This window comes from Nyctereutes procyonoides, unplaced genomic scaffold, assembly GCF_905146905.1.
Source record: "Nyctereutes procyonoides isolate TBG_1078 unplaced genomic scaffold, NYPRO_anot_genome, whole genome shotgun sequence".
NCBI classification, from domain to species: domain Eukaryota; kingdom Metazoa; phylum Chordata; class Mammalia; order Carnivora; family Canidae; genus Nyctereutes; species Nyctereutes procyonoides.
The window spans coordinates 54061932-54074830 of NW_026575043.1; the positions used below are offsets into that span (position 1 = coordinate 54061932).

Here is a 12899-nt window from a genome sequence, read left to right on the forward strand (position 1 = left end):
GTGATCCAACAATGAGTAGGAACTCTCTTCAGAAGCTTTTCACTGACAAGATGACCGTATCAGCCCACAAATGATTTGTCATGGGACATCCTGCTTTGCATCTTTTTATTAATTTTTTTAATTTAAATTCAATTTGCCAACATATATAGTATAACACCCAGTGCTCATCCCATCAAGTGCCCTCCTCATTGCCTGTCACCCAGTTATCCCATCTCCTTGGATGGGAGACCTGCTTTGTCTCTAATCTGCACGTTTTCTTGGGGATTTTTCTTGTAAGTAGGAATTATAGAACTAGAAGTCTCTTTCTTTCATGCCTTCTAATTTAACTCAGGATCTCAGGAAGGATGATGGGGAATGCGGTGTCTCCAGGCCGAAAGCGCATGCAGTACCACCTCTGAAAACCCAGAGGATAACCACCAGGGTAGCGCAGAGGCCCTCCTTCTATGGGAAGTCAGGTTACCCTGGAACAGACACACCCAGAGCCCCTCCTCATAATCCTCATCTCGGTCTTTCCTGCTGTGTCTTGGCTGCCTGTCTCCAAGCAGTGCTGTGTCCCAGTTAGAATTTCTGCCTTCTGACTCCTGTGAGGCCCAGCTCACCCTAGGACATCAATGCGGCAAGGGTGGCCCCCTATCTGTCTCAGTCACTGCTTGGCCCGAGTCTAGCACATGGGTGGTGTCTGGCATTCGGTTTGTATGTTTCCTGATCACTTCCTGTATGTTTTACAGACATATTTCCTATTCGTCGCTTACTCATAAGTTCTTGGAAGTGGAATTCCCTGCCTGTCTCCTGAAGCTATTCATAAAGTGGGCGCTCAATAAATGCTTGAGGAACTGACTCGTGTATTCTGTATTCTGACTTAACTTCCAGATAAGAGCCACTAAATGTCAGCATTTGGCCAGTATAAGAGGCTGAGTGACCTATAATCCCAGTTTTTCCTGGACATCTCCAATGAAGTAAATGACATACCATAATATAAGAAAATGGTTTTATTCCTAATTTTTAGTTCCCATACAGTTTACAAATACACGTCTACTCTGATAATACGGCTTTGCAACTAGCAACGCAGTTGAACTAACACCCATAAATACAGGTGGGGAGACAACATCCACTAATGCTTCTCTACATAAACTATTCTTTTCATGTCATTTTTTTTAAAAAACAACTGCAAACAGACTACATAATACGTGGGCAAAAAGGCAATTAAGTGAATCTTTTGAAACACTAAATGTATAATAAACAGTGCATATTATCAACATTTACATGATTCACATCAAAATGATGACATCCTAAAATGTATTCCTTTTAAAGGATAGATTTATCAATAAAATATTACATATCTTTTAATACTCTGGTACAATACTTCATATACTGCAGGAAAATTAAATGTAGGTCTAGTCATCAGCTTAATAAAGGATCCTTTTCCATTAGCTTTTATTAATAAAAGAATCACAATTATGTCATAAATAAACAGGCAAATTATTAATTACATGATTTGAGGTTTAGGATGAAAACTTGTAGAAATTAGTTTGATATACAGTAAAGTTATATAACACACTAAAATCAACTGTTTAATATTTTTGCCTTTGTGTGAACTGCCCATATGAAAAAAAGAACAAACTTTTTAATGATGGAAGATACAATAAACTGTATTTTGGAACTTATCTTTCAAGAGGAAGAGGGAGAAAGGTTTCCACAACATTAAGGGCTAATACAGATCCTAATAAAGGCATCTCGAAATCAGGGAGGCCATGTGCTTGCTATAGAAAACTTTTTCCCCCCAACAACAGAAAACAGAAACTGCACTGGGTGTGTCCTTATGTCTACGGCCTAAATTCCCCTTATGGACTAATAAGCTACAACAAAATACTTCACAACTGCATACCTTTCCACATTTCCCTGAACTAGAAATAACCCAGGATGTTATATTAGTTCTTAAGAGCCCCAGTAAAAACAAAACAAAACAAAACAAAAAAAAACTAAAAATAATCTTGATAATCTTTGCTGTTCCAAAACAACAAGGCTCCGTAAAGAATGTACAAACACCAAGTAAATCATACATCAATTTGCTCATCCCCATTTAGCCACATCTGAAAAGTCACTGATTCAATGGGAGAGAGGACCATAATTTTCAGGAGGGTCACATACTGGAGGTGAGGTGTCTTTTTATTTTTTTTTAACCAAAGGGGGGGAAAAAAACTATTAAGACTCTGAAATTTGGCTTTTAAAAAAAGAAAAAAACAATAAAACAAAAAACCCCAATACCATGTGCCAGATAATTTCTTCACCCCAAATATAAAACCCTATGCTTATAATTTTTAAAATACTTGACCAGCTATGGGATATTGTGCAAATTTAATGTCTACCAGCAGCTCAGAAGCAGACTGTATCCCTGTATCTATCACACCTACTTGCCAGGTTACCCGATTCAACCTATTCAAGTACTGACGCTCTGGCCCCGCGCACTCTGACCTCCTCGCAAACCACCTCTTTGGAACTTTCATTTCCACAGTTTTTTAACACCTGCCCCTCCAGCTCCCCACATCTTCACGGCCTCTCTTCCTGATTTCATCTCATGGAGAGTAACCTCATCTGAGAACCTGCAATCACCTTTCACCAAAAACATGACAAACCTTTGCAACCCAGGGACTCCCACAAAGTTATCTTGGCATGAATTCACATAACATGATAGTTTGCTGACTTCATGGAGGGAAATCTAAATGAAATCAATGTCCTGTAACAAAAAAAGCTAGCCAAGATCAGGTATTTCTGTTTCAAGCGCAAAATAACTTGATCTTAAGCTACCGGCAGAGACGTTAATGTAGCAGATATATTTGTACAATCAAACCCTTGTGTGCTGGTGAAAGACTTTGCCCCCCAAGTCCAGAGTCTAAACTATACTACAAAAAAATCAAGGCAAACAAGAACAATCAATGTGACAATGAATGAAAAAGAATATGATTCAAGATCCTTGCTGCAAATACTGAACTGGAATCTCTTTCTTTCCAGGCTTGACAAGAAGACAGTAGTCATTGACCTTCCTCTCAGAAGGTAATTACCTCTGGGCCATACCTGTGTTCTAAAGCAATTCTAGGTTCAATGGAGGGGGGGCAAGGGGGACCAATGTGCATTTTGTCTGTGAAAATGGCAGTGAAGGCAGTCTTCAAACTACCTCAAGGTTTCATGGGAGGTAAAGACCTCAGTACTACCAGGACTGGATCTGGAGCCAAATCAAGAAGGATCTGCCATCAGGAGACCATAAGCTAACAGCAAAGCTGCCATGCATTTTATGATCTTTACAATGTCAACCAATGATACTTTAACTGAAACACATTCAGTGAAGGATGATCCAACACATGGGGCAAAGAGGATGTCTTTGGAGAAGGCACTTCAGGTAGAACGGTAGCAAATCTTACGGCTTGATTAAAACAAAAATGAACTACTGCTAATTCAATCTGATTAGCGGCCTTGTTTGGACTGCCCCTTCTTCTCCGCAGCCTGAAACCACTGGCAAGGAGAAAGCACCACATTCACCTCCTCCTGTGGGTCAACAGCAACAGGTAGTTCTGCTTTCAGATGCTCTGCCCCTGAAACACATCCATCCTTACGAGACTACTTTCCCTAAGGGATGGTTCAGAAAATATGCTCAGAGCCAGCAGAAGTGGTTCAGGGAGCTTCTAGAAGGCCCTCTCTGTTTGACCTCCAGCTTACACCAGCTCTTGAAAGCAACTTCAATTTCCCAACATCACTAGCAGCTTCTACTTTTGCTAACTATTGCTGTTTTCCTGTGGCACTGATTCTGACAGTCTACTACTCTGACCCCCCACCCCCATCCCCTGCGGTGAATCATACCTCCACTTGGCACCCTTGTGCCATCTCCTCTTCCTGAATCTGGGCTGGGCCTGTGATGCTTTAATCAACAGAGGATAGTAGAAGTTCTGGGTTTAAGTCTCAAGAAGGCCTGGCCATGCCTGCTTTATACCCTGCGGGCTCTGAGCTGCCATGTAAGCAGTCCAGCTACCGTGCTCTTGTGGCCACTGGAGCCACATGGAGAAGGAGAGGCTCATGGAACTGCAGAAAAAAGCCCAACCATCCCAGTGTCTTTGGCCAACCTGCTGACCAAATGGGTGACACCAGCGAGAGGACAGAAACAGCTCACCTGAGCCCAGCCTAGACTGAAGAATAGTGAGGAGGGGAAAAAAAAAGGACAAGCCACTGCGTTTTGGGGTGGTTTGTCACCAACAATCGGTAATCACGACTCTAGTTGGTTCTCCACAGATGCATTTCTTTTTTCTAAATACAAGACAATTACTCAAATGAAAAGAAAATATGACAAACATTTTCCCACCACATCCTCCTCAGCCAATAGGCTGAAGGTAACTGGTCATCTGCTAAGAAGAAAACATGCCTATTCTCCCAAGTTTCCATGACTCTTTTTTTTCCCATGATTTTTTAATGGCAATGCAAAGGCAGACAGTCGACTTCTCACGGTCTGGACCACTGGCTTAATTATCACTCAGCCAAAAACTGAGGCCATCAAATGAATTATCCACTACTGGATAAACAATGATAAATGAAACTGTTCTCACTCCCACAGGATGCTGTCACCTTTTCCAGAACATTTTCCTCTTAAAAGTGCCGTTATCCCTCACAAAGAGAAAAATAATTGAATTTTTAAGGTTATAAAAAGAAAAGAAAATGCCAATATAAGTAGAATTTGAATCACCATCATCTGTAAAATATAGAGCACAATTAACTGCTTCCTCAATTTAAAATAAAATTCTATAAAATATAACACTGTCTACATTGTAGAGATGATTTCTTCTTATCTGAGGAAATGAGTAATTGGTAATCAGGTATTGTTGAGTTAGAATAAAGTGGTCTTTAAATGGTTTCAAATTTTGCTTCTCCAAAGGTCCACAACACAAGCTTTCCAAATTCAAATTCATTCTCGCATATTCTTTCTTGCATCTGTTCTTGATCTTTTTAGGGAGAGGGTAAAGGTCCATATCTAGGGAAGAAATGTTAGAATTTTTAAGGAGTACACATCTCAAAGTTTCTCAAGGCACTAAACCATTTTCAAGTAGATTGAAAGCTTCTAGATATACCACCCATTAAAATGGGAATTGCAACATGCAATATTCAAACTGTGAGTTTCCAAGATATATCACAACCTGAGTCACTGTCTACAAAGGTGACTGACAGGGAAGAGACATACCAGGGAGAAGAGTTCCCAGCCACAGAGCTGGAAGGGGTGTGGAAGGTGAGGGGGTGGAGGCCCATGAGGCCAGAGCCTTGTGTCACACAGCCAATAAGAGGGCCCAGGGGGATGAGAATTTGGGCATCCTGACTCCAACCCTCTGGAGCTGTGTATCCCTCTGCTTCCCGGGTCCCCACAAATCATCTCTCAGCACAGACTGGGGTATCCAACTCTAATACAAATTTAAGGAACAGTGATGCCCGCTCTTCATCACCCATATCAACCATCTCTCCACAGTAAGGGCCAGCTTTGCCCCTCACAGAATGAATTCTGTATTTGGTTTCAATCCTTAATGAACTTGAAGATAAATCTAACTTAGATAAAGTTTAGGAAGAGAAAAAAAGGAGGCTGGTTTGTAAAACTTAGTTATGGTACACTTCACTAGAACACTCACAAATTATGTGCCACGAATGATGTAACAACCAGTGAGCGCATCCATTTAAATACCTACGTCTGTGCTGAAGTCTTGGTGGGTGTTCTCATCTGAAACTTTTCTGCTGCTGCATCAGACCCACATTTTCATAGACTCTAGCATTATCTTCTCTCATTCTGAAAAGGAAAAAGAAGGAAGGAAGGAAGGAAGGAAGGAAGGAAGGAAGGAAGGAAGGAAGGAAGGAAGGAAGGAAGGGAGGGAGGGAGGGAGGGAGGGAGGGAGGAAGGAAGGGAGGGAGGGAGGGAGGAAAGAGAGAAAGAATAAATACATGAATAAAAACACAGACCATGCTGACCAAGCTTGCACAGTATTTATAAAGTACACACTCCATTCTTGGGGGGCCCGATATGATGCAGACACAGCCTGTAAGAACTAAAGTTCTGGGACGAGCTGTAAAACATAAACGTACAGCAGTATCAACCTAAAAGTGGAATAAGAGCCTTAAGTCCCTGAGTTCTCTGGGGTTGGAGGAAAGTGAGCTGTTTTTTTCTGGTGGGCAGAGCCAAGGAGGCCTAGACAATGAGGACTTTGAGTAAGACCCTGAAGCAGGGTGAGACGTGAGCATGTAGAAAGGCTAGGTATTCATTCCAAGTGAGCAAGAGGTCCAGGAAAGGAAAGTGCAGGAGCAGTGAGGCAGGGCCTAAAGGCCCATTTGGCCCTGAATCCAGCTACATGAAGGGCAAAAATGAGTGTGAAGCTCCATGGTGCTTTAGGGCCCTGAGACAAAGGTCCAGTGAATGCATCAGAGGCCAGACTCCATTCTGATGAGCAGGGAGTGGAGATCAGAGCAGTCTAGGGGGACAGGGTACCCAGCAGCCATCAATGCCAACCCAATAGGGACAAGACAAAATGGGCAGAAAGGCCTCAGGGTCTGGGGTATCCTGGGTGACAACCTGCACAGGGTATAGGCCACCACCAAGAAGGGAGTCGTCAGATATTCAATATTCGGGGAAAGCCCTGATATGCAGCTGCCATGGCAAATTACTGCAGATAGCAATTTAAAATATCAACTTTACCCATTAGTCCACTGGGAAAGGAAAAAGCAGGCAGGAGGAAAAAGCAACTTGGTGGAAAGAATACTTTTGCTGTATAATTTCATTTCAACATTAACTAGAAACCAAATGTAAATATAAGTGCCATATTTGTTATCTAAAATGTTTATATAGAGTATTAAAGTCAGCAGGGGTTTAAAAATCCACATCAGAAGCAAACAGAGATAAGACTCATGGGGGAAAATAAAAAAGTAAATGTTATACCAAAGACTACCTTAGAATTTATAGAAAAGCAACGATTTACAACTGCTGTTCACATAATCAATTTAACAAATGTTTTCCTAATGCATGTTTTAGCTTAAACAAGGGGATGGCAAAGTTTTTCTATAAAGGATCAGAAGGTAAATAATTTAATCTCTGCAGGCCACACTCAGTCTCTGGTACATAATATTCTTTGTGCTGGTGTTTTTTAAAAAATATATAGCCCCATAAAAATCATTCATGAGCTGTACAAAAACAGGCCATGGCCGGAATTTGGCCTGGAGGCTGTAGTTTACAGACTCTTGGTTTAAAGGCCCAATAGATTTCTGTTGTGTGTTGACTGGAAAATCAGCAGATCCTGACAGTGTTGAGACATTAGTGGTCAACTGATCTATTTTTACTTAGCAAAGAATCTTACACGTCAAAAGGCCAAAAATACCTACCTTTGTTGTGTATCATTAATAACAGATGTTATCCCCACTGCATAAAAAGAAAAATTAGATTCTTCGTAGAGAACCACTACTTGACATACTTATAACCTCACATAATCATAGCTAGTGTACCAATTAGCCTTCGGTTGAGGTAAATTAAAATTTAGTTTAGAAAGCCATTGACTCGTTTGCTAATCAGCTGGGCAACAATGACAGGCTTGTGCTGCCAAGACCTGTTGTTTTTTAAGCTTTTCTATAGGACCGTGTTCAGATAGAAAGAATTTCCTTCATTACTACTTACTCTGCACAAGATGGTGTTGGGGTACAAGGCGGGAGGGGACTCTGATCTCCACTTGTCTGGTCCGTTAGAGAATACTTAATATTTGTATATTCATGCCCTTTCCTCTTGCTTTTCTGAAAGGTGAAGATTGATATATGAGGAATTGGATTTTTTTTAAGGGAAAAAGAAGCAAAGAAGGCATTTCACCAAAGAGCGACGGACACATAGGCAAACAGAAAGGTTGGACCCTAAATAACACGTTGATCAAATGTTAGGGAATTCATCTCCTCAATGTAAAAGTGAAAAGTACTTTTGAACCATGCAATTCAAAAGCAGAGTCATGCACTAACAACTTACTGTATTAAACCAAATGTATCTATTTCTGAGCTAAAAGAGAATTCTCACTTTCTTTGCTACATTAACATCTAATCATTTCATAATTCACTTGCAACACATTTAATGATTCTCAGATAAACAGTTGGGAAAAGAGCTCCAGAAATAAATTCACTCCGAGTAAAAATAGCACACAGGTACAAAAGATGGTAGTACTCTTAACAGAAACAGTAATATGCTTTATTATATCTTCCCTGCCTCCCACCTCCATCCCAGAAAAGACCCTAGCACCTTTACAACTTCATTTTTGGCTCTAATGATACTTTTTTGGGGAAAAAAAACTTGGCAAAGAAAACCAGTAGAATGTAATCTCCTCTTAGATGCAGAGTGAACTAACTATATATTTAGTAGGAGTCCCGGTTATATGATTTATCACTCTTCACTCCTAATTTCACCTAAAAATAACCAATTCTGAAAATCTAACCCACCAATCATCATTATATAATGTTGCCTTCATTCTAGGATTATTCCAGAAAACTAGCAAATATTAGAAAGGGTATCCACATACCCTTTTTTGAAACACTGACATACAGCAGTGACTTCCATTCATGGCTGGTGAGAGGGTAAATTAGTGCACTACTGGTCAGAACTCACAGTACTAAAAGTGGAATAAGAGCCTTAAGTCCCTGAGCTCTCTGGGGTTGGAGGAAAGTTAGTATCTAGTAATACTAGTACTAAACCACTTAGTAACTAGTAATAATAAAACTTTATTCTACAACATTGAACATTTGCTTCTTGAGAAACTCATACACAGGAGCCTAAAAGAGCTGTAAAAGGATGTCTGATGACATGTTATTCTTTTTTTTTTTTTTTTTTTTATGATAGGCACACAGTGAGAGAGAGAGAGAGAGGCAGAGACACAGGCAGAGGGAGAAGCAGGCTCCATGCACCGGGAGCCCCATGTGGGATTCGATCCCGGGTCTCCAGGATCGCGCCCTGGGCCAAAGGCAGGCGCCAAACCGCTGCGCCACCCAGGGATCCCTGACATGTTATTCTTAATAGTGTTTATACCCAGGGAAGGAATCAATGTGATGTATTCATATCATGAAGTAATATGCAATAGTGAGGAGGAACAACATGAGAGATTGTGTCTCAAAAAAGGCTTCATAATCAATGTTAAGTGGAAAAACACAAATTATAGAATAAAACAGTATGATACAGGCTGAGCATTCTAAACACATACAATAATGTTATCTATTATGTGTAGACTATTGGGGTTTTTAAAAAGATTTTATTTATTTATTCATGAGAGACATAGAAAGAGGCAGAGACATAGGCAGAGGGAGAAGCAGGCTCCATGCAGGGAGCCAGATGTGGGACTTGAACCCAGGACTCCAGGGTCACGCCCTGAGCCGAAGGCAGATGCTCAACCGCTGAGCCACCCAGGTGTCCCGATTTTTGGTATTTTTATTTTAAAATATAAAAAAGAGTGCAAGCAGGGGCACCTGGGTAGCTCAGGCTCGCTTGAGCCTCTGACTTTGGCTCATGATCCTAGCCAGAATCCTGGGGTGAATCAGGCTCCTCACTCAGCAGGAATTCTGCCTCTCCCTCTGCCCCTCCCCCTGCTCATACTCTCTCTGTCTTAAATAAATGAATAAAATCTTAAAAAAAAAAAAAAAAAAAAAAGATTGCAAGCCAAGCAATTGCCCTGGGGCTCCAAGGGTAGAAATAAGGGTTGTACCTGGGGCTGACAGCTGTAACTGCCACATTCGATTGCTGTTATAAAAGGAAAAAGAGGGATACCTGGCTGGCTCTCTTGGAAGGATGTGTGCCTCTTGATCTTGGGTGCAGAGATTAGTTTAATTAATTTTAAAAAGGGGAAAAAACTTGGAAGAAATGTAACAAAATAAAATGATCGACAACAGATATAGTACTAGTAGTATTTTACATTTTTTTCAAATGAAACATTAAATAAATTTAAATCCACTGAAGTTTCTTCCTCTCCTTACTCAAAACTCACCCCAAAACAACAGCGAATAAAAAGTAGAAAATCTTATTTCACATACAACAAGAGTTGTTACGACTCCAACCTATAAATTATAAAGCACCTGCTACCATATGTGAACATGAGAACAAAATATTAAGGATGCTGGACAGCCTAAAAGATTCATTGTCTGACTCTTCACAGAAAAAGCTTGACATTAACAGGCAGCTAGCTGCTTGCTGTCTGCTTCCTTGTGCTGTCTGTAACCATGTAGAAAAGGAAACATCCAAAAGGACAACTGGGGGACAAGATACAGAGTCCCAGATGACCCTATGGAGCGGAGCTGCCCACTTTCTCCCCAAATTGCCTGCCAACTTGGATTTTTATGTTAGAAGAGAAATGAGCTTCTATTTTGTTGAAGCTACTATTATTTCAACTCTGTTAAAGCAGCCCAGCCAATTTGTTAACTAAGTAGCCATCACAGAACTTAAGAGTCTAGGAAAGAAGTTGCAAAAATGAAATCCAAAGAGAAACTGTTTTGTTTACTCTACAGAATCTTTTAATGTTTTGAACAACTGTTCTTAAAAATCTAATGGCCTTGAAAAGCAGCCACAGGTTTTTAGCACTGAAATAGACAAGAAACAATTTCTTAAAAGATAGGATTTAAAATGAAATATTAAATGGAAGACCTGGCTAAGAACATCACTTATTTTAAAACTTATTCTGGATAGCTGGGCATCCAACTCTTGGTTTCAGTTCAGGTCTTGATCTTAGGGTTTTGAGTTCAAGCCCTGTGTTGGGATCCACACTGGGTATGGAGCCTACTTAAAAAAACTTAAAATTAACTCTTTTTTAAAATAAAAATTTGAAATATACAACCAGTAAGTTGAAGCATAAGCTTGCTTTCTACTCAACACTTTTTAAAAAATTGTTGTTAGAAGAAAAACAACAGATAACATGAGATACAGGCTCTTGACAAAATTTTGAGTATACACTACAATACTGTCAAGTATATGGTATCATTGTGCAAATCTCTAGAACTTTTTCACCTTACATAACTGAAACTCTAGATCCACTGAACAGCAACCCTCATTTTTCCTTCCCTATTAAATACTTTCTTGAAAAAAAATCAGTATTTCTACATAAAGCAATTACAAAAGAATTTTCTAACGGGGAACAATTAATACAAATGGGACAGGAATTATTTCAATGAACTAAATGGCTCAAGAAAAAGCATAAAAATGTTGGAGCTTCTTAGCTTATTTAGAAAGAACAAGAAATTAAACCCATCTACAAATTAGAGGAGTTTATTTCTCAGTACTATGACAGCCCAGGCTGTCCTTATAGAACAGGAAGAAATCTCAGGGGATAGGGGTTGTTTTCATAGGGAGGGGTGAAGGGAGATTTGTTACAGAGCCCTAAAAAATGGTCTGAAATTGATCTATCCTCCTGAATTCAAGGACAAAGCAGAGTTACCAAACCTTTTGTAATATTTATAATAAATCTTAGAGCCTTGCCAACAGTCAAGGTTGAGAGGAGGGTCCAATCGTCTCTAAAATCATCTGGCATTAAATATCTTGCCATATGAAGTAACTCTAGTCCATTTCTAAACTTTAAATTACAAAAAAGCCTGGGGTGCGTGGCTTTTTTCAGTTAGTAGAGCATGCAACTCTTGATCTCGGGGTCATGAGTTTGAGTCCCATGGTGGGCATAGAGATTACTTCAAAAAAAAAAAATTAAGACTAAAAAATAAAGCATATATTAATCAGAAAAAAAAAAAAAGATAGAAAGAAAAGCCCAAAAGCCAAGAGTAGGAAGAAAGGGTCAAATGAAAATGCTCTTGGGGCACCTTGGTGGCTCACTCATTTAAGCATCCCAACTTGATTTCGGCTTAGATTACAATCTGAGGGTCATGAGATCGTGGCATCAGGCTCTGTGCTGGGTGTGAAGCCCGATTAAGATCCTCTCTCTCGGGATCCCTGGGTGGCGCAGGGGTTTAGCGCCTGCCTTTGGCCCAGGGCGCAATCCTGGAGACTCGGGATCGAATCCCACGTCGGGCTCCCGGTGAATGGAGCCTGCTCCTCCCTCTGCCTGTGTCTCTGCCTCTCTCTCTCTCTGTGTGACTATCATAAATGAATAAAACATAAAAAAAATAAAGAAAAAAAAAAGATCCTCTCTCTCCTCTCCCTCTGCACCCCCACGAAAAAAGAAAAGAAAAGGGGAGGGGATGGGAAGGAAGGGGAGGGAAGTGAAGGGAAAGGAAAGGAAATGAGAAGAAAATGCTCCTATATAGGTTCCGGAGAAACAATACTACTTGGGCAGGATACTCTGGGTTCAGACATCAGGATTACAAACACCTTGATTCCCCCTTACATCTCATCACAAAATGAGATGATTACTAGTTCTGCTTCTCGCTGTGCTCACCATTAGCCCTCTCGTCCTGTCCAAACTGCTCTCAATCCTTGCCTACGCTGGTCACCTCTGCTTGACCCCAGAGCCCACTCACTCCTCACCCTCTTTTCAAAGTGAGGATCTTTTTATGTCACTCTCCCGCTTCTGAATCCTCAGTGATATCCCATTTCCCTTGGGATAAAGCCTAAAATCTTTAATATGGCCTGCAAGCCATACCCCCTAAAAATCAGGTTTCTGCTTACTTTCCCAATCCCACCTATGACATCCCCTGCCCCTCTCAACAACTTCTAGTCCAACCACACAGATTTCTTTCCATATCAGGAATATCATCACTTATACCCCCAGCACAGTGCCTGGCACCCAGTATAACCTACTTTAATTAATGTGGGAATGAATGAACAAATGTAAAAGGGCCTTTTGATTGGACCAAGGAACTTAGGAAGATATGTGAAAAGCACAAGTCCAGGGAAATGAATAAAAGACTTGGAACAAATGTAGACAAGGGCCTCATAG

At 40.5% G+C, this 12899-nt stretch overlaps 1 protein-coding gene across 1 annotated transcript in view; it reads right to left on the bottom strand.

The window, feature by feature from the left end:
• Positions 1 to 974: 974 nt before the first annotated feature.
• Positions 975 to 12899, bottom strand: part of PTPN11 (protein tyrosine phosphatase non-receptor type 11) — an 85956-nt gene continuing 74031 nt past the window's right edge. Inside the window, exons 14-16 of the mRNA XM_055322455.1 lie at positions 7679 to 7791; positions 5712 to 5809; positions 975 to 5011 (exon numbers count right to left, since the gene is read on the bottom strand). Of these exons, the coding sequence (XP_055178430.1) occupies positions 5740 to 5809; positions 7679 to 7791 (183 nt within the window). The 3' untranslated portion in view covers positions 975 to 5011; positions 5712 to 5739. The remainder of the gene's footprint in view (positions 5012 to 5711; positions 5810 to 7678; positions 7792 to 12899) is intronic.